Raw genomic sequence first — 22,781 nt, forward strand, 5'->3', positions numbered from 1 at the left:
CTTGAATGTGAATAAAGGTTTGCTTGCATCTTCGGTTGGTTCCCTGTGGTCTAGCAGGGACAAACCCCGGCTTTTCTCTTCTCTATTGTTTTATCTGCATCCCGGGATCTGCGGCGGCCAAAACTTCCTTAGGTGGTTGTGACCCTTCACAACCACATCAGGTGAGTGGATTACCTTTGTTAAACATGCTGGTGTCCCTCATTTCCCGCCTTAGTGCGCTCCCCCTCTTTTTATTTTTATTTTTTGCAGTTATATTACATACCGGCTCTCATTCTATATTACACACCGGCTGTCATTCTATATTACACAATGGCTGACATTCTGTATTACACATCGACTGTCATTCTGTATTACACACCGGCTGTCATTCTATATTACACACTGGCTGTCATTCTGTATTACACACTGGCTGTCATTCTGTATTACACACCGGCTGTCATTCTAAATTACACACCGGCTGTCATTTTATTTTACACAACGGCTGTCATTCTATATTACACACCAGATGTCATTCTGTATTACACACCGGCTCTCATTCTATATTACACACTGACTGTCATTCTATATTACACATCGGCTCTCATTCTATATTACACACCAACTGTCATTCTATATTACACACCGGCTGTCATTCTAAATTACACACCGGCTGTCATTCTAAATTACACACCTGCTGTCATGTTATATTACACAACGGCTGTCATTCTATATTACACACTGGCTGTCATTGTATATTACACACCGACTGTCATTCTATATTGCACACTGGCTATCATTCTAAATTACACACGGCTGTCATTCTATATTACACACCGACTGTCATTCTATATTACACACCGGCTGTCATTCTAAATTACACACCGGCTGTCATTTTATATTACAACACGGCTGTCATTTTATATTACACACCAGATGTCATTTTGTATTACATACCGACTGTCATTCTATATTACACACTGTCATTCTATATTACACACCGACTGTCATTCTATATTACACACCAGATGTCATTCTGTATTACACACCGGTTCTCATTCTATATTACACACTGACTGTCATTCTATATTACACACCGGCTGTCATTCTATATTACACACCGACTGTCATTCTATATAACACTCCGTCTCTCATTCTATATTACACATCGGCTGTCATTCTATATTACACATTGGCTGTCATTCTGTATTACACACCGGATGTCATTCTATATTACACACCGGCTGTCATTCTATATTACACACCGACTGTCATTCTAAATTACACTCCGTCTCTCATTCTATATTACACACCGGCTGTCATTCTATATTACCCACCAGCTGTTATTCTATATTACACACTGCTGTCATTCTATATTACACACCGACTGTCATTCTATATAACACTCCGTCTCTCATTCTATATTACACATCGGCTGTCATTCTATATTACACATTGGCTGTCATTCTATATTACACACCGACTGTCATTCTATATTACACATCGGCTGTCATTCTATATTACACATTGGCTGTCATTCTATATTACACACCGGCTGTCATTCCATATTACACACCGGCTGTCATTCTATATTACGCACTGACTGTCATTCTATATTACACACCGACTGTCATTCTATAATACAGATTGACTGTCATTCTATATTACACACTGGCTGTCATTTTATATTACACACCGGCTGTCATTCTATATTACACACCGGCTGTCATTCTAAATTACACTCCGTCTCTCATTCTATATTACACACCGGCTATCATTCTATATTACCCACCAGCTGTTATTCTATATTACACACTGCTGTCATTCTATATTACACACCGACTGTCATTCTATATTACACACCGACTGTCATTCTATATAACACTCTGTCTCTCATTCTATATTACACACCGGCTGTCATTCTATATTACAGACCAGCTGTCATTCTATATTACACTCCGTCTCTCATTCTTTGTTACACACTGACTGTCATTCTATATGACACACCAGATGTCATTCAGTATTACACACCAACTGTCATTCTATATTACACACTGACTGTCATTCTATATTGCACACCGACTGTCATTCTATATTACACATTGACTGTCATTCTATATTACACACCGACTGTCATTCTATATTACACACCAGCTGCTATTATATATTACACACTGGCTGTCATTCTATATTACACACCGACTGTTATTCTATATTACACACCGGCTGTCATACTATATTACCCACCAGCTGTTATTCTATATTACACACCGACTGTCATTCTATATTACACACCGACTGTCATTCTATATTACACACCGGCTGTCATTCTATATTACACTCCGTCTCTCATTCTATATTACACACCGGCTGTCATTCTATATTACACACCGACTGTCATTCTATATTACACACCGGCTGTCATTCTATATTACACACCGACTGTCATTCTATATTACACACCGACTGTCATTCTATATTACACAACGACTGTCATTCTATATTACACACCAACTGTCATTCTATATTACACACCGACTGTCATTCTATATTACACAGCGGCCGTCATTCTATATTACACACCGGCTGTCATTCTATATTACACACCGACTGTCATTCTATATTACACACCGGCCGTCATTCTAAATTACACACCAACTGTCATTCTATATTACACACCGACTGTCATTCTATATTACACAGCGGCCGTCATTCTATATTACACACCGGCTGTCATTCTATATTACACACCGACTGTCATTCTATATTACACACCTGCTGTCATTCTATATTACACACCGGCTGTCATTCTATATTACACACCGGCTGTCATTCTATATTACAAACTGCTGTCATTCTATATTACACACCGGCTGTCATTCTATATTACACACCGACTGTCATTCTATATTACACACCGGCTGTCATTCTATATTACACACCAGCTGTCATTCTATATTACACACCGGCTGTCATTCTATATTACACACCGGCTGTCATTCTATATTACAAACTGGTGTCATTCTATATTACACACCGGCTGTCATTCTATATTACACTCCGTCTCTCATTCTATATTACACACCGGCTGTCATTCTATATTACACACCGGCTGTCATTCTATATTACACACCGACTGTCATTCTATATTACACACCGGCTGTCATTCTATATTACATACCCGCTGTCATTCTATATTACACACCGACTGTCATTCTATATTACACACCGGCTGTCATTCTATATTACATGTATTTTGGCCCTGGCGTTTTCTCTTATAATGGATTATCTTCAGCCCAAGGTGATGGTCGATACTTACATCACTGAGCTGCTTGGAATTCACTTCGGCTTGGACCTGTACTGGGGAATCAGTCACCTGAGTGAACTTAATCGTATCGGGGTGTTTCTTGTAGACATACTGGAAAAAGAACAGTTATCTAAATTAGGACGATCAATGATTACAACAGTAAATTCTTTATCACACGGCTGAAATCAACATTTTATTAAACAGTAACTAAACTTTGGGGATATTTTTTATATGTTTTATGCCCTTTAATTGTGAGCAGATCATTAGGTGCCCTCCTGTTTCCTGAGCAGTGCACTTCTAAGAGGACTTTTGCGCTGTCCATGAGGGTCTCAGGACCCAGGACCCCCATCAATCTGTTTAGAATTTTTTTATTCTTTTGTTTTATATATATATATATTTTTTTTTTTTTTTTTTCACCGCTCACTAATTTGCTCCAATTCAATGAAAATTAGTACTGCAGATTTTCATCTGATGTTTACTGCCAACTTAAAAATTTAAAAGGGGTTTTATTTGGTTAATTAAAAAAAGAGTCTATATTCTATCATTTTAATTAATGGAACAGCACCACTCTTGTCCGTAGGCTCTGTCTGGTATTACAGCTATTGCCCATTCACTTCACAAGCAATGAGTGGCAATACCAGACGTGGCCATTGGATTATAGAGACCCTGTTTCTGAGAGAAAAAAAAGCTAGAGCAATTTTTTTTTCTTTGAGAACACCAATAGTATCCTAAAAAAAATTATTAAAGGGGTTCTCCAGCTTAACAAAATTGAAAGTTTTAGGACAGGCCATCAATATCAGATCAGAGGGGATCGGTCTCTCAACTCACCAATCAATCAGGAAAGGGGCTGAGCTCCAACAAGCGCCTCCAGACACAGCTCCATACTTTTAATAGTGGTTGCCTGTGGTATTACAGCTCAGACTTACTCAGGCCTATTCAAAGTCAATGAGACTGAATTGCAATACCAGATGTAGCCACTAGTAAAAGTATGGCACTGTTCCTAGTGAGCAAGGAAGATTAGGTGTCGATCAATGGATCGTTATGTACAAAATATAACTTGAAGTTCCAGTGAAAAGCCTGTAAAGGCCCCCAAACTTTCATACATCATTTATAGCACTGGTCTCCTCCTGGGTCCCTCCAAGCTCCATGCCTGGAACACCCTGGTGATTAAACCCTTGCTTCTAATTTCAGTCATAATCAGGATATAAAATTAACTATATAGATTAAAATATGGGCTAGGTATCCTTTAGAAGACTTACATCTTTACACTGCTCTAACTTCTTGACCGCTTCATATTCGGGGGTGATGGTTTGGGGATAGTAAAAATTGGTCTTGTCGTCTTCATAGTCGGCTTTGTAATTTTTCTGTTATAAAAAGGAAATTATGAAAAATGTTTTAAGTCGGAAAAGGTCATCAATATTTAGTGCTTTGTCTTATGGACGCGTACATCACTTCTTAAGTTGGAGACTTTGGCGCAATGAAGCATGTAAGGATCTTCGTAGCTGCCGATGTAATGTCCCTGGATGTTCCTCTGATAGTGATCCTTATATTTCAGCTGAAATACAGAACAATGGATTTAAGTGCAGTGATATCCATTTTACTATTGATTTCCCCCACTACCGTTGTGGAAAATATATCCATTCAGTTTATAAAAATGACATAGTGCCTCATTACCACCGTCATATGGTGCCCAAATAACACCGTAAGTAAGTAACACCATAGCAGCAGCGATTCCAAGGTTTGTGCTCCATCTGTGGAGTCACGGAGTGCGGGCGAGAGATGTCCCCATTGTACCCTGCCAGGTCATACACAGAGAAATTAAGCCCCGATAGGTACTCACATCAGTATACTTCTTCAGGACGTTATCAAGCTGAAACTTGGGGGTGTCACAGTAGTTAATACTAGATCCTCTGGCCTTCTCGTAGGACGCCTTATACAATTTCTGGAAAAAGAAAACAGAAATAAAGTATGTCAAGAGAAATATATAGGTAGACATATATAGATAAAAATAGATGATAGACGATAAATAGATAGATGATAGATAATAGATAGATGATAGATACATGATAGATAGATATTAGATAGATAGATAGATAATGATAGATAGAAAGATAGACAGACAGACAGACAGACATAAAATATGTCATAGCTGTATCAATGATTGTAGGTACGGCTGGATATAATTTTTTGCACTCTAACATGCACCTTATATATGTAAACACTATGATGGTTCTCATATTTACTGCAATGTAATTTTCATACACTTTGATTATGATTTATATTTAATATATGCTAATTTTTGTATATTGGTAAATTGAAGAGATATGTATAAAAAGTGCACTATTCTATGGTAACACTGTGCTTGACAAAGACCGTGCTGTGAGGTCGAAACGTTGCACCACTTGGCGCTGGATCAAAGTCCACAATTTTCCCTTTAACTGGAGTGCTGCCTGATTTTTTTCTATTTAGATAGATAGATAGATAATAGATATATAGAAGATAGATAGATAGATAGTCCATCAAAGATGAAAGCAGCACACCATGGAGACTTCAATTAGAGTGATGTTTATTGGCCCATCTGGCTATGTGCCCATACAGCAACGTTTCGGTCGAAAGAAGGGGGTGGGGACCGAAACGTGGAAAGCCTGCACCCGTTGTTTTTTCTTTCTTTTGTGCTTCTTTTTCACTTTTTTATTATAGATACTTAGATAATAGATAGATGATAGATAGATAGATGATAGATACATAAATGATAGATAGATAGATAGATAGATAGATAGATAGGTAGATAGATAGATGATAGATACATAAATGATAGATAGATAGATAGATAGATAGATAGATAGATAGATAGATAGATATATAGATAGATAGATAGATAGATAGATAAAAAAAAAAGGGCAGCACTACCAAAATTATACAATTGGTGCAAAACCTTTTCGGCAGTGTCCAAACAACCGAGTTAATAAAATAAAAAATAAAAAAATAGGCACAAATTAAATGTGAAAAAAGTGGATCAGTAAAGTATCCAATTTTTTCACATTTAATTTGGAGTGCTGCCTATTTTTATTATTTTTTAGATAGATAGATAGATAGATAGATAGTAGATAGAAGGAAGGAAACGTTGTTATGTATGTAGATTTAGTAATAATGTCACTGCATCCAGTTTTTCCGCTTTACTTACATCACTTAGGGCATTTCCAGCAGTTCTGAGTTGCCGCAGTAATGGGTTTTCTGTGGCGGGAAGAGTGTGGTAACCTGTGGGTCCCTTGGCCTTCTCATAATCTTCCTTGTATTTCACCTATAAAAATAAGAAGGATAAAATGCAATGGACCTTTTTATCATGTATCATGTTGGTTTTGTCCATAGTGGAGCACCCTCTTAGGTAATGCATAAGCCATGGAGGTACGAGAGTCCATAACGTCTGGATCTGTGCTCACTTTACATTGGCCTTTGGGGAATAGGCTCCGCTGACCCTTGATACCATTATACAATGACTGTATAGAGATCTGTAGACGCGGTGGTCACCGAGTCGTCCTCTTACCATGCTAGCGTTGTTCCTGGCTTTCTTGTTCATCTTATACTCTGGAGTTTCAGTCTGCATGAAGTAGATTTGGTCTTTAATGTTCTCGAATTCTTCTGTGTATTTCCTCTGTGGGTATAAAAAATGAAAACATTTATAAGGGTTCACTTACTTTTTAATCGTATTACGGTAGGAGCCTTATAGTGTAACGTGCTCACATCGCTCAGGTTGTCGGCATTCATTCTCGCAACTGCAACTTCATAGCAAGGAGTCTGACTCCATTTGCCTTTGACTTTCTTCTCGTAGTCCTCACGGTATTTTATCTGTTGGGTAAGAAACAATATTATATAGTGAAAGAAAAGAGGACGTGATGAACACAGTAAAAGCAATATATATATATATATATATATATATATATATATAACAGTAAGAAAGAATGTAGGTAAGAGGGCAAAGGAAAAATAAAAATTTCTCTAGTTTTTCCTCAAAAATGTCTTTAAGGAGGAAAACTTGTAGGGTGGTCCCACTGGTTAAACAACATGACCATTTTGGGGTCATTTCTTTTTTTTTTCTTAACTCAGAGAATCCTATAAAGTGTCCATTAGAAAAGATGAAGACTAATAGTCAAAACTTATGGCAATTATAATGGTTAGTCAAAAGTGGAATAACCCAAAAGTGGTTCTAGTGCTTGAAACCATATTGAGACCCACTTAATAATGGAAGAAATATTAAGGCTCCTTCATTAATCTTTGTTTAGCTAATATCCGTACAAGGCAGATATAAAAGCAAGAAATCCATATTGCAAAAGTAATTCCATGAATAAGACACCACATTGACCCAGTCTAAATGTCCCAGGTAGAACTGCCCTTAACCATGACGATTAAGGGCAGCTGAGCCTGAAACATGTAAATATAATCCACTTAGCTGGTGATTTATATTATTAACATTAACAGGGATGTCGCAATTTAATGACTTGTCACCTATCTGAATGGTAGGTGATAAAGTGCTTATTGCTGAGGTTCCCATGACTGGGGTCCTTATTGATCCAAAGAATATGGCCCTGAAGGGCGCGGTTGAATGAAGTGATAGTTGAGACAAATATAGTGTGGCTATCGCCAGTACCCCACCAATGATTGGTAGCTGTCTGTGGACAATATACATGGACAGAAAGCTGCTAATCAGTGGTGGGGTTGGGTTGGACTAGGAGGCACGAGGCGCCTAGTTCTCTAGTGATAATCTCCTGCTGATAAAACACTGTTTTTATTGAAACAGAAAAACACAGTCCAGTAAGTGACACATCCCTGGAATCAGGTTCTCAGACCTTATATTATGTTGCTCTCAGACTATAAAACAAAGTCCCGATTTTGGTGATGTCAGTGACTTCCCGATGATGAGTCAAGAAAATCTTCCACTGCCTTGACAGGAGGAGGAGAGCTAATTTACATATCTTTTTCCCAGGGTGCAGTGCCTAGACTAGATAAGGGGAGCAGCTGCTTTCCATTCAACATTTACTAGGGTTTCTATCTACATAGAAAAACTGAATTAGAATATCGTACGTCACTCAGCTGCTGGGACACTTTCTTGGCCATCTCAATGTCCGGTCGATCAGCCAGGGAGGTGAACTGAAGCTTTTGCTCATCGTGACCCTTCTTGTAATTGATCTGTGAAGGATGGAAATTTATTAAGTAACTTCTGAAGAAAAGACAAATTGAGAATTTTGCTTTCATCGTCAGTGGAAAAAGCAGATATACGGTACATTAAACATACGAAGATTGCAGCCAGGGCCGGCGTTAGGGGCAGGCAGACCAGGCAGCTGCCTAGGGCAGCAGTGGCAACTCTGAATCCAAGGATATTTAATGATGCAATACATGACATTAGTTAGAGCAGTCTCCCCGATATACTTACATCACTCAAAGATTTCTGAGCCTGAGCAACTCTCCTAAGTTCTGGACTGTCCGAGTAAGGAAAATACGTCGTCTTGTCCTCCTCCCAATCTGCTGTGTACAGTTTCTAGAGAACGGATGGAGAAAAAAAACTTTAAAGGTTGGACTTTCATGCCTTGGACAGAACATGGACCTCACCTCCCATAACATAAAGCAACAATGGTCCTTCGTGTGAAAAATAAAGGGATTTAACAATATGGCAACACTTGCCTTGCTGAACAATGAAGAATTTTTTACAGCCTGAACAAGTTCAGGAGCATCAGGGGGTAACAGGTACTTTTCCTTAGTATCTTCCCAATTTTGCTTGTACAGAATCTAAAAGTACAAAATATCAAGTCATTTTAATGTGTAACGACAAGTGAGATATTAGAGAGGAAGCACATGCCGGCTGACATAGGGATCACTAGAGCGAAAGCACATGCCAGCTGAGATAGGGATCACTAGAGAGAAAGCACATGCCGGCTGAGATAGGGATCACTGGAGAGAAAGGACATGCTGCCTAAGATAGGGATCACTAGAGCGAAAGCACATGCCGGCTGAGATAGGGATCACTAGAGAGAAAGGACATGCTGGCTAAGATAGAGATTACTAGAGATGAAGCACATGCCAGCTAAGATAGGGATCACTAGAGAGAAAGCACATGCCGGCTGAGATAGGGATCACTAGAGCGAAAGCACATGCCGGCTGAGATAGGGATCACTAGAGAGAAAGGACATGCTGGCTAAGATAGAGACTACTAGAGATGAAGCACATGCCAGCTAAGATAGGGATCACTAGAGAGAAAGCACATGCCGGCTAAGATAAGGATCACTAGAGAGAAAGCATATGCCGGCTGAGATAGAGATCACTAGAAAGAAAGCACATGCCGGCTGAGATAGGGACCACTAGTGAAAGCACAAGCCCGCTAAGATAGGGACCATTAGAGAGGAAGAACATGTAGGCTGAGATAGGGGTCACTAGAGATGAAACACATGCTGGCTGAGATAGGGATCACTAGAGAGAAAGCACATGCCGGCTGAGATAGGGACCACTAGAGAAAGCACATGCCGGCTAAGATAGGGACTATTAGAGAGGAAGAACATGCTGGCTGAGATAGGGATCATTAGAGATGAAACACATGCTGGCTGAGATAGGGATCACTAGAGAGGAAGAACAAGTCGGCTGAGATAGTGACCACTAGACAGGAGGCAGATTCCCGCTGAGATAGGAATCATTACGAAGGAAGCACATGCTCACTGAAGTGTGGATCACTTACCTTGCTCACTTGTTGAGAGACCTTTTTAGCATGCTCTATATCTCTGGCTTTTTCATCAACGTGACAATTAGTTCTGACAGTATTACCATCCATACGATACTTCACCTATGACAGGATGGAAAACCAAATAACAGACAGTTTACTAAGGTGGGGGACATATGTCACATGTTCTGATGCTTGCAGACCCTGGACAAAACCACCCTGATACTTAAAACACCCAAATATAAACTCATATAGTTTTAGGAGCTAATTAAGATTATTTTGCTGACCCAATAAGACCCTTATAATACTTAGACTCAAAATTAAATAATTCTGATACTTGTAGACCTGGGTAAGATCACTCCTATACTTTGCAGGCCCACTTTGATACTTGTGGACCATCACTAAGACCAGACCACTCTGATGCTTGTGGACCATCAATAAGACCACTCTGATGCTTGTAGACCATGAATAAGACCATGCTGTTAAAAGCTCCCACGTATGAACATCTATAAACTTTTAGACCCAAATTTAGACTATTCTGACACTTGTAGACCATGCAAGAGCACTCATATACTTGTGAACATAAAATTAAACTATTGTGATATTTGCAGAGTGTGAGCAAGCCTATTTGGATACTTGTATGACAGGTGAGGAACTATCGAAAACCCATAAAGATACATAAAAAGCCACCAATTGACAACTTTTAGACCCAAATTATGGCTTACGTTAATTCTGATGACCCATTAAGACCACTTATCCACTTATAGACCCCAAGTAAAACCACTCTGATGCTTGAAAACCCAGGATAAGACCGCTCTGGCGCCTTTTAAGAACGTTTTGTTCTTTGTAGATCTGGGTCAATAACATCCCGAAATTTTTAAGCTCAAAATAATTTGTAGACGAGACACATTGGCCTACGTAATGCAACACTGATCTCAGATCTGTCCGATGTCAGTTTCACATATCTATGAAAATTCCATGTTAATCCAAAGTTAATCGGAATCTAATACTTGCATTTGTATCACAATGGTAAAGAATTTTCTTTTATGAAGGAACTGACATACCTCACTTAACTGGTTTTGGGCTTTCCTGATCCTCCTGAGTTCGGGAGTATCAGTAGTGACGGCGATCGGCTCTCCCTTCTGTTTTTCATATTTCTCTTTGTATTTGTTCTAAGACATAAGAAATTTAGAATGACACCAATTTCCCTAACGTTTTACCAATATTCTCCAGTGATTGTTTTACGACGTACCCTACAATTTCTTTCTAAGAATTGACGATATGGAAAAGTTGGACAGGATATTCAAGATGCCGATAATTCTGCGCTCCTCAAAAATCAGGCAAGGGAACCGCTGGGTTCAGAAGAGTTGCATACTTTATTCAGGGCTATAAAACTACGCGTTTTGTGGACGTCCTGTCCACTTCTTCAGGTACATGGTCAATTACTTACTTGCCCATCTACAGCAAAATTTGCAGGTACAGATTTTAAAGGAATTTATTTTTTAGCTTTTTACAGAATCCACTGAAATCTGGAGTCAGGTTGATAAAGTGTTTTTTGTTAATATAAACAGGTAATTTGGCGCACTCACCCTAATAATTTAACATTTTATATATATTTCCACATTAAGGCAATTTTGTAAATTACGCATAAATATTAAGAATTTATGAGTAATGTCAGGCTCCGTTCAAAGCTGGATCATGGCTTTCGTTTATAATTGACGCCGTGAAGCTGCGTCAGATCAGTCATAAAAGATCAAAATCATGCCCCACTGACCCTACTGGCTTAGAATAGGGTTACAGATGTTCTTTTTTTAGGTTTCTGTCATTATGACAGAGCCAAAATGGAAATAAAAGGTTAGTTCTGCGCCGCCAGTGGATCAAGGATGAGAGATAACTGATATCCAGAAATGTGGATTAATAGTCAACGTGTTTCGACGTTCAAAGCGCTTCATCAGGACAAACCACAAAGTCAACTTTGTGACTTGCCCTGAGGAAGAGTTTTGGTCTTCGAAACGCCAACTGAGTTTTGGACTTTCTGCTAACAGAATGGCCAAAAGGACTAAGCCATAGTGTGATCAAGATCCATTACAACCCACATACTGTACACACCTGACTGAACATGTCTTGCATTTTCTTGCTGTGTGCAATGTAAGGGGTCATAAACTTTGACGTATCCACCTTTTTCTTAATTTTCTTCTTCTTCTCACCAGAGTCCTTTGCTTTCCCAGCATCAGGCTGGGGCTAAAAAATAAAAATAAAATCAAAATAGTCAGATTTTTGTATGTTACAAATTCTCTATTAGGGGAGCACTGAACTGCGGATTGTGAATGTAGGCCACGTGTGATAAGTCCACGATTTTTACTCGGTATCGGAGTACATCGTTATCGCCCAGATCTCTTGTGGGATTGCAAAGAACTTATTCCGAAATTAATTATATGAAATGGATTTTGAGATATTTGTGGGGTGGGCTCTATATGGATAAAAGACCCCAACAAATATGGAAAAAAAAATCTGAGAAAATGTTGATTACACCCTGTTCCCACTAACGGGCTACCCTTAGAATTACTAAGAAATGGCAATTTTTTAAAAAAAAAATTAGGTTTACACCCTTTAAAAATTTTAAAGAAGGACTGTCAATTGCATAACGATTGTTGAGATTGTTGAAGCGGCTAAGTCCTACCCTCTTGCCCTCCTGGGAATGCCCTATCTCTCCTGGGAACACCCATGTTCCACCCTGAAGCATCCACTTTTGGGGGAGGTTGACATAAACCCCAACCATTTCAGCCCAAGTGTAAGTAGCAGTCACATTTGGCCCCTAGCACCCAAAGCCTTCTCTACTACATCAGAATTATAGACATGAGTATTAGAAATGGCACCTGGTAGGTTACGCCCCTTTTTAACGAATAAGCATTGGGGCCCCAAAGAGATGGGGCTTAAACAGATTTGAATTAAAGGGGGCATTGCCATACAGGTTTGGGAAAAATTACCAAATGGAATTATAGTGGGGCTTAAAATTTCCATTGATTCGGGATTTAACTGTATTACGGTATTTCATAGGATAGTTGTTGTTAGGCGTCGGATTTCTGTCGCTGCACAGCGAGAATCCTGAGCCTTACTTCCAGCGGTCTCCCATTCCTCTCCAGCCGCAGAGGAGGTTGCTCAGCAAACTCGTCGGTCCAGGCGCTCTGCCCAGACCAGCTCCGTGGGTTTGCTTGCTGCCGCCACCTCTGGCGCAGCTATGACAATACATGCTGCTCAGCAGCAAGATTCTCCAGGGACTAAGTCCCCATGTCGGGCCACTGAGCATGCCCGTGGAGTGATCTCCCATTGGAGATCGAAGGTCACATGCTCAGGTCCTGCTCCTGTTCAGATTGGCCCATCCTAGAAGCCAGGAAGGTCCCGGACGCTCGAGGCTATAAAAGGTTCGCATGGCCGCTCGGCCATGCGCTAGGATAAGACTGTATTTACAGACTATGTGGAGTGAGTGATGTATGCACGCATGAATGTCTCTGGTGAATGACTCATTAAGAAACTCCTACCCTTGGTACGCATGTGTTGTGCAGCCTAGCCTGCTAGCACCCAGGCTTAGGCGTAGGTAGGACAGAGGTTGAGTCAGGCATCAGTCCTCACCAGGGACTCGGCATGCCTCAGTGCACGTGCTCCATAGCCAGCGTCTATAGCGGCGTTCGCGGCACCGACGCCGCCCGTTCAGTGGGCCTAGAAGGACTCTAACCCCGTGTCCTTGGGGTAGAGTTCTGTGACCGTACACTGTGTGCTCTTTTGGCCAGGCTCTGTGAGCTTAACAGGCTCCGGCATTTACGTTCAGCGGTTGTGCGGCTCTGTGCATTAACAGAGTTCGCCCCTGTTCACATTGGGTGACGTAACCCACGTGTGACTGGTTTCACACCGCTTAATTCTTCCGCCATTACTTAGCAGCAGTGTAGCACCTCTGCATGGTGGACCCCGGGCTGCGAACGCACCTACTATTATTTTATAATTTGGTGCGTTCCGCCAGCCCTAACATTATCCTAGCGCCAGGGTCTGGCTAGTAATGGCAGATGAACAGTGACTGCTGCAGTACATCCGGCAGCTGCAGGGCAGGTTGGCAGCTCTCGAGCGTTCAGCCTCAGCTGCAGATGTTACTGCGGTCACTGTCCAGGCAGCCACAGAGGCTGTCTCCCTTGTGACCACAGCCATCCCTGCCCCGACTTTGTCCCACCTCCCACTGCCCGAGAAGTTCTGGGGTGATAGTGCTTCTTGTAGGGGTTTCATAAGCCAGTGCTCTATACAGCTGGAGCTGCTGGCTGCACGATTCCCCTCTGAGCGGGCTAAAGTGGGATTTATTATTTCCCTCTTGTCGGGCAGGGCTTTGGAGTGGGCCACACCGCTGTGGGAGCGTGGTGATCATGTGGTGCAGAGTGTCTCGCGGTTCTTGGACACTCTGAAGCAGGTCTTCCTGGGACCACGAGTCACTCATGACACCGCGCTCCGGCTGCTGGCATTGTCACAGGGCTCGCTCATGGTCAGCCACTTTGCCATCCAGTTCCGGACGCTGGTCTCAGAGTTACTCAGAGTTAGAGTGGCCAGATAAGGTCCTCATTCCAGCATTCTGGAGAGGTTTGGCTGGCCATGTGAAGGACGCTCTGGCCACCAGGGAGATTCCCGCTACACTGGAGGAGCTTATCACTGTCTCCAACCGTATAGATCTTCGCTTCGCCGAGCGAAGGTTGGAGCGGGACCAATGTAGGCAGAGGTTTAGGTTGGCACCTAGTTATACTAAACCTCTGGAATCTTCCGATCGGGCATCCGAGCGTCAGGGGGCTTCCCGTGAGGGATCCAGGCCCCGGTCCGCTCGAGCTCCTGTGAGCTGTCATGTTTGCCGGCAGTCCGGTCACCTTGCCAACCGGGGCCCACAGCAGCTGGGAGAACGCTCGCACCTAGTGGCCGTAGGAGGTGGCGCACTAGAATCAGCGATATTTTCCTCCAAGCTGTCCTTTAAGGGGACACTTGAGTTTGATTCTTCCACTCTGGCGGTGGAGGTTTGTGTGGATTCTGGGGCAGAGGGCAATTTTATGTCGTCAGCCTTCGCTCAACGGCACGCTATACCCCTGGTTATGATGTCTACACCAGTCACCGTCAGAGTGGTGAACGGCGCCACTCTACCCTCACAGATAACCCACCAGACCGTCCCCTTGTTACTCTCATTGGCTCCATCTCATCAGGAGACGATATCCCTCCTAGTCATGCCCGAGGGTATTGACCAGGTGCTTCTAGGGGTCCCCTGGCTGCGGTACCACTCCCCCCATATAGAGTGGTCCTCAGGGAGGATTATTGGGTGGAGTAAATCATGTGAGGGAGTGCGTTCAGGTTGCCTCCACCGAGGTTCCCGCTGATCTCTCCTCGCTCCCCAAACACTATCGACAGTATGCGGACGTGTTCTCCAAAAAGGCGGCTGAGACCCTTCCACCGCATCGCCCCAATGACTGTCCTATTGACCTCTTGCCTGGTGCTGAGCCTCCCCGGGGTCGAGTCTATCCCCTATCTCTCCCTTGAGACAGAGGCCATATCTCAATACATCAGGAAAAATCTGGCAAGAGGATTCATTAGGAAGTCAGTGTCACCAGCGGGGGCGGGATTCTTCTTCGTCCAGAAAGAGTGGGGAACTACGTCCTTGCATTGATTACAGGGGTCTTAACACCATCACCGTTAAGAATAAGTATCCTCTGCCCCTGATATCAGAGCTGTTTGATAGGCTACGGGGAGCAAGGGTGTTTTCCAAACTTGATCTGCGGGGGGCTTACAACCTGATTCGCATCCGTGATGGGGACGAATGGAAGACGGCATTTAACACCAGGGTTGGGCACTATGAATACCTGGTGATGCCCTTCGGCCTCTGTAATGCCCCGGCCATCTTCCAAGACTTTGTGAACGATATCTTCCGGGATATGCTTACCACCTCGGTTGTAGTCTATCAGGATGATATTCTCATCTACTCTCCAGACATTGACTCCCACCGGAGAGATGTTTGCAGAGTTTTCAATCTCCTGCGGGCAAACTCCCTCTATGCCAAGTTGGAGAAGTGTGTGTTTGAGCAGGAGTCCTTGCCTTTCCTGGGCTATATCATCTCCGCCCGGGGATTGGCCATGGATCCTGCCAAGCTACAGGTGGTGATGGATTGGCAGGAACCTCATTCTCTCAAAGCGGTGCAGCGCTTTATGGGGTTCATAAATTATTATCGCCAATTCATCCCCCACTTCTCAACTTTGGTAGCACCCTTGGTAGCCCTCACCAACAAGGGTGCAAATCCCAAGTTGTGATCGGAACCGGTCTCCAAGGCATTCTCCTCCATTAAGTCCCATTTCACTAGCGCTCCCATTCTACATCGCCCCGATGTAGATAAGCCCTTCATTCTGGAAGTGGATGCCTCTTCCTTTGGTGCTGGAGCGGTCCTGTTTCAGGAGGATACGCAAGGTCGGAAGCACCCATGCTTCTTTTTCTCCAAAACCTTCACACCGGCGGAGAGGAATTATGCCATCGGGGACAGGGAGTTGCTAGCGATGAAGTTGGCCTTCTCGGAGTGGCGACACCTCCTGGAGGGGGCTCGCCACTCTTTCCAGGTGTTCACCGACCACAAAAACTTGGTCTATTTGCAAACAGCCCAGTGGCTAAACTGTCGCCAGGCCAGATGGTCTTTGTTCTTCACCCTCTATTTTCTCTCCGGGGAGAAGAACGTCCGGACCGATGCTCTCTCCCGCTCCGTGGTGTCATCGGAGGAAGAGGAGGAGGAGCCTCGGCTGATCGTCCCATCCGAGAGCCTGAGGACTGTGGCTCCGGTTGCCCTTGAGTCAGTACCTCCGGGCAAGACATTTGTCCCTGCCCATCTGCGACCGGAGGTCCTCTCTTGGGCTCATTCATCCAGGGTGGGTGGACATTTCAGGACAAAACGGACCTCTGAGCTTTTGGCGAGGACGTACTGGTGGCCGCATATGGCCCGTGACGTCAGGGATTATATTCAGGCTTGTGTCTCTTGCGTCCAGAATAGGTCCTCTCGGCGGCGGCCCTCTGGGCTTCTTTTTCCTCTGCCGGTAGCGGACAGGCCCTGGGAGATGGTCGGTATGGACTTTGTGGTGGGGCTACCAAGTCCAGTGGCAGCACGGTCATTTGGGTTGTCATCGACCATTTCTCTAAGATGGTGCACTTGGTACCTCTCTCCCAGTTACCTTCTGCGTGGGGCCTGGCAGTGTTGTCATTAAGCACGTTTTCCGCCTGCATGGCATGCCGGACAAGATTGTCAGTGACCGGGGTCCTCAGTTTGCGTCCCGGTTTTGGAGAGAGCTTTGTTCCCTGCTCAGCATTGAGCTGAATCTCTCCTCGGCCTATTATCCCGAGACGAACGGGTTGGTAGAGAGAGCCAACCAGACCCTGATCACATATCTTTGACATTTTGTCTCGGCCAGGCAGGACGCCTGGGCATCCTTGCTGCCGTGAGCAGAGTTCGCTTTGAACAATGCTGTGGCCGGCTCCACCGGTCAGACCCCATTCCTCCTAAATTACGGTCAGCATCTGCGTGTCCCTGTGCCCATGCCCGTGTCATCCACCGACTCCAGGGTGGCAGACGGGGCGGTGGAGGCACGCGACATTTTGGATCGCACCCAGGATGCTAACCGAGCTTCCAAGGAGAGAATGAGTACCTCCGCTGACGCACATCTGCGCCCTGCTCCGACTTTTGCCCCTGGTGACTTGGTGTGGCTCTCCGCCCGAAACATCAGGCTGCGGGTAGAGTCCGCTAAGTTCGCACTGCGTTACATTGGCCCCTTCAAGGTCCTCAAGCAGATCAGCTTTGTGGTCTACCTTCTGGCCCTTCCACCACACTTGGCTATCTCTGATACATTCCACGTGTCCCTCCTTAAGCCTGTTCACTTGTCCCGGTTCTCCGAGTCATCTGCCGGGACATCAGACTTGTCTTCGGACGAGTTTGAGGTCAATGCCATTGTGGGATGCAAGGTGATGTGGGGCAAAAAGTTTTATTTGGTGGATTAGAAGGGTCATGGTCCAGAGGCTCGGACCTGGGAGCCAGTGGAGAACATCCACGCTCCTCTTCTCATTGCGGAGTTTGAGCGCAGCAAGGCTCAGAGGGGAGGGGGCACTAGGGGGGGTAATGTTAGGCGTCGGATTTTTGTCGCTGCACAGCGAGAATCCCGAGCCTTACTTCCAGCGGTCTCCCATTCCTCTCCAGCTGCAGAGGAGGTTGCTCAGCAAACTCGTCGGTCCAGGCGCTCTGCCCAGACCAGCTCCATGGGTTTGCTTGCTGCTGCCACCTCTGGCGCAGCTATAACAATACATGCTGCTCAGCAGCAAGTTTCTCCAGGGACTAAGTCCCCATGTCGGGCCACTGAGCATGCCCGTGGAGTGACCTCCCATTGGAGATCGATGGTCACGTGCTCAGGTCCTGCTCCTGTTCGGATTGGCCCATCCGAGAAGCCAGGAAGGTCCCGGACACTCGCAACTATAAAAGGTTCGCATGGCCGCTCGGCCATGCGCTAGGATAAGACTATATTTACAGACTATGTGGAGTGAGTGATGTATGCACGCATGAATGTCTCTGGTGAATGACTCATTAAGAAACCCCTACCCTTGGTACGCATGTGTTGTGCAGCCTAGCCTGCTAGCGCCCAGGCATAGGAGTAGGTAGGACAGAGGTTGAGTCAGGCATCAGTCCTCACCAGGGACTCAGCACGCATCAGTGCACGTGCTCCATAGCCAGCATCTATAGCGGCGTTCGCGGCAGCGATGCCGCGCGTTCAGTGGGCCTAGAAGGACTCTAACCCCATGTCCTTGGGGTAGAGTTCTGTGGCCGTACACTGTGTGCTCTTTTGGCCAGGCTCTGTGAGCTTAACAGGCTCCAGCATTTACGTTCAGCGGTTGTGCGGCTCTGTGCATTAACAGAGTTCGCCCCTGTTCACATTGGGTGACGTAACCCTCGTGTGACTGGTTTCACACCGCTTAATTCTTCCGCCATTACTTAGCAGCAGTGTAGCACCTCTGCACAGTGGACCCCGGGCTGCGAACGCACCTACTATTATTTTATAATTTGGTGTGTTCCGCCAACCCTAACAGTTGTCATCCATTTCCCTGACTTACCTACATGCATACTCAACTCGGCTGAACAGGCAGTTATTTTATTGGGGAAGAGACAAGTTTATCTCCGCAGGACAAGCGATGAAATCCATCATGCCCTTCCCTACATCTCGAGGGAAGACTATATACAACTGAAAATGTGTATGAACACAGATTACTCCCAACCCTCGCCTCCTATACACATGCATGCTCAATTCAGTTAGGTATGCATGTGTTTTCAAGGAAGAGAGAAAAAAGTGACAGCTGCTTTGAAACATCTCTGGCAGTGACTTATGTTCTTGAGAATGAAAGGACTGGGCATGGAAAATCAACATACCCCAGCCTTCTTTTCTCCGCTATTATCAGACGGGAGAGCCAAAAGATTTCCTTCAAGAGAATTGGAGAATAGCTGTAGTTCCTGGCAGTGACCACTATGAGGTGTATGGAGCTGTGCTGTTCCAGCTCCGTCATTGTTTATATGAGGCTGCCACCAGTGCTGCTAACAGCTGATCAGTGGTGGTGCTTAGTGTTGGACCCCTCGGATTTGATATTGATGGAAGGTATAACTCATCAATATCATAACCTGCACAACCCCTTTAGCTATAAACATGCTTGTATATATTAAAGCAACGTCAACTGAACCTGCTGAATTCAGTGGGACCAGTCGATCTCATGTCATCAGCCAGACACCCCCTTTAATCACAGTTGTAATCTTTTATTGGGGTATTTTTCATTTGCATTTTTGTAAATATTAATATATATTGCATACATTAATATCTATATAGACACAGACTCGTACACTGACATATCACACAGCCAGATATGAAGCTCTTTGCATTGAAAGCTAAGTATATGAAACAGCGAGAGTGAAAAGATTACGGAAGATTAGCAGAACAGATGAGATCTGCAGAGAAAATGGACAGTTAATATTCATAAGAAAATGGAGCTTCTCCTTAAAGGGGTTTTCCATTTTAATTCAAAGAAAAATTTAAAGAAGCACTCCTCCTATCAAAATTATTATACCCTTAGCATATTGCAGTCATCATATTATATAGCAATGTGCACTTACATTTGCTCATTTTGCATTTCTACCCGGATAATTCTTCTCTTTTTTTTCTGGGCTACTTAAAAACAGGAAATCTCTTTTCTCTGCACGAGTCTTCCCCCCTGTTCAACTCTTGACACAGCTGCCCCACTCCTCTCCACCCCCAGGTACTTTTGCAGTGAATCATGACTCATACAGGGAAAATTGACCTCCTGTTTCTACATAGAGCTTAGAAGGATTCAGGTAGTCAGATATTAATCAGGTGATGTCATAGACCTAATTGAAAAGAGAATAATTAAGTAGAAAAGCAAAAGGAGCAATTGTAAGTACACAGTCCTATATAATATGATTGATGAGAGGAGTGCTTCCTTAAGTTCTGCAATTTTCTAATACACTTTGAGCTTCATTCCCCCCCCCACCAAGATCCCTCTTTTTGCAATCATGAGCTGCATTGGTTAAAGCGCAGGCTCTATCTAATGAATGGTTTCATTCACAGACACCAAGCAGAGATCTTAAAAATTGTGTGAAATTGAAACTAAAAATATGTTAGAAAGTTGCAGAAACTTATTTACAGTAAATCAGAAACCCCTTTAATTCAGAAGGTAAGCTGTGAATAAATAATATGGCTGCTGCCGCATGATTAGCTCCCCAATAACGCAGTAACATTGCAGCATTAGACATGTGCGAATGATGGCGGTAATGAATGTTACTGAAGTTATTGGAAATTCAATGTATTAAAATGTGATAATGAGCATGAAACAGGATTAAATAGCATCTGTGGTTATAGTGAATGAGTTATCCTGATTTGCTGCCAGAGGCCGGACATCAGTGCGTCATATGTCCGGGAGAATGAGGGTTAATATGTTTTGCATTTTCTTGCTTTAATCTTCATGAAGCTGCTGTTATAAAGGATTTTTTTCCACCGGAAAATGCTACCAAACATATATATATAGCCTAATAAAGCAACCTAAGGAATACAAATAGGAGCCTGACCGGACCAAGAATTATTGGAGGAGGTGTACCAGCACTGCTGTCCCTTTACTTCACTGATCGACGTGGATCATTGTGGCTGAATCTTTGCTGACCAGCTAGAACACTACTCTAAGGTATTATATATTATCCACTTTGGCCCTGTAGGGCATATGGTTATAAACCTCAAAAAGAATAATCTTGGGTTCAAGAATTCAAGTATTGTACCAGAAAGCACCAAGGGAAGAACCCCTAAAATATAACTTTCAATTCAATGATTAAAAAGACACATATATGTGAAATCACTAAATACCAGGGGGTCCAACATCAATCAAACAGCAAACATAATCCTTTTTCAGAATCTGTATATATCAGAGGGGCAATAGGCTATAATGCCCTAATACACCCTAATACAGCCCTTCCTGACTGCAGAGGTTGGCACCCTAGTTGTAGACGACATGGCGCCCCCGCCCAACGTCGGCGTCCGTAATAACGTCCTAGACCACGCTGCGTATACAAAAAAGGACACAAAAAAGAAACCACACTCACACCTATGATACCGAAAAAACAATAATTAAAAAAAGTGCTATAGTGCTGTAAACTTATCTCGTAGTATGAATACCCAAAAGGTGGAATCTTATCTCGGAGTCAAGTAAGGGTATAAAAATGCAGCTTAATAAGACTTATCTCGTAGTCAAAAAATACTGACAGCTGCTAATATGAAGATAAAGGGTAAATACCCCTTTCAAAAAAAAAAAGTCTTACTGAGAAATATAATGGAAGAACAATAATTATCTCATAATATAAATACCCCCATAGTAGAATCTTATCTCGAAGTCAGATAAGGGTGTATAACAAAATGCAGCTTAATGACACCTATCTCGTAGTCAAAACAAATGTTGAAAGCTGCTAATCGGTAAGTCAGTTGGTAGATACCCAAGAAAAATTGAATATAATAAACAGCACCGATAGACAGTGTCCAATAATTCAGGACACCCTACAGAAACACAATGCACATAGATTGATGGACAGAAAAAATTCCACATGTGGTATACAGTAACCTTATATGACATACAATAAAGATCAAGGAGCAATACTCGTGTAGCAAGAAGCTATATCCACCTCGCCAGATGATGACTGGCACAAAAATTGCTCACAGAGGTTACATAAAATATACACACCCCATGCACCACAATTAATTCTCAATAGAATGCCATCTCATAAACCTCTGCAGTCAGGAAGGGCTGTATTAGGGTGTATTAGGGCATTATAGCCTATTGCCCCTCTGATATATACAGATTCTGAAAAAGGATTATGTTCGCTGATTGATTGATGTTGGACTCCCTGGTATTTAGTGATTTCACATATATGTGTCTTTTTAATCATTTAACTAAAAGTTATATTTTAGGGGTTCTTCCCTTGGTGCTTTCTTGTATAATATCCCTGTAGGTCATATGGAATTAAGAGGGTATTAACAGGGCCAGAAAGCAGAGTAAGGGTACCGTTACACTTAGCGATGCACCAGCGATCCCGACAACAATATGGATCGCTGGTGCATCACACAGGCAGATCTCACCAGCGATATAGCAGGGGTCGGGGGTCGCTACTTACCTGTCAGACGAGGCGATCCTGACGTCCTCCTGCCCGCGTCCACGTGTCGCTCG

The 22,781-nt window shown here is 43.4% G+C and overlaps 1 protein-coding gene across 1 annotated transcript in view; it reads right to left on the minus strand.

Annotated features, from left to right (window-relative positions):
- NEB (nebulin) overlaps positions 1-22,781 on the minus strand; it is a 166,873-nt gene that overhangs the window by 133,914 nt on the left and 10,178 nt on the right. The window contains exons 4-16 of the mRNA XM_073545254.1: positions 12,096-12,227; positions 11,051-11,158; positions 10,005-10,109; positions 8,960-9,064; positions 8,712-8,816; positions 8,363-8,467; positions 7,025-7,129; positions 6,828-6,935; positions 6,468-6,584; positions 5,124-5,225; positions 4,731-4,838; positions 4,543-4,647; positions 3,296-3,394 (exon numbers count right to left, since the gene is read on the minus strand). Of these exons, the coding sequence (XP_073401355.1) occupies positions 3,296-3,394; positions 4,543-4,647; positions 4,731-4,838; positions 5,124-5,225; positions 6,468-6,584; positions 6,828-6,935; positions 7,025-7,129; positions 8,363-8,467; positions 8,712-8,816; positions 8,960-9,064; positions 10,005-10,109; positions 11,051-11,158; positions 12,096-12,227 (1,404 nt within the window). The remainder of the gene's footprint in view (positions 1-3,295; positions 3,395-4,542; positions 4,648-4,730; positions 4,839-5,123; positions 5,226-6,467; positions 6,585-6,827; positions 6,936-7,024; positions 7,130-8,362; positions 8,468-8,711; positions 8,817-8,959; positions 9,065-10,004; positions 10,110-11,050; positions 11,159-12,095; positions 12,228-22,781) is intronic.

This window comes from Dendrobates tinctorius, unplaced genomic scaffold (genome assembly GCF_039654945.1).
Source record: "Dendrobates tinctorius isolate UK_male_01 unplaced genomic scaffold, ASM3965494v1 ptg000143l, whole genome shotgun sequence".
NCBI lineage: Eukaryota > Metazoa > Chordata > Amphibia > Anura > Dendrobatidae > Dendrobates > Dendrobates tinctorius.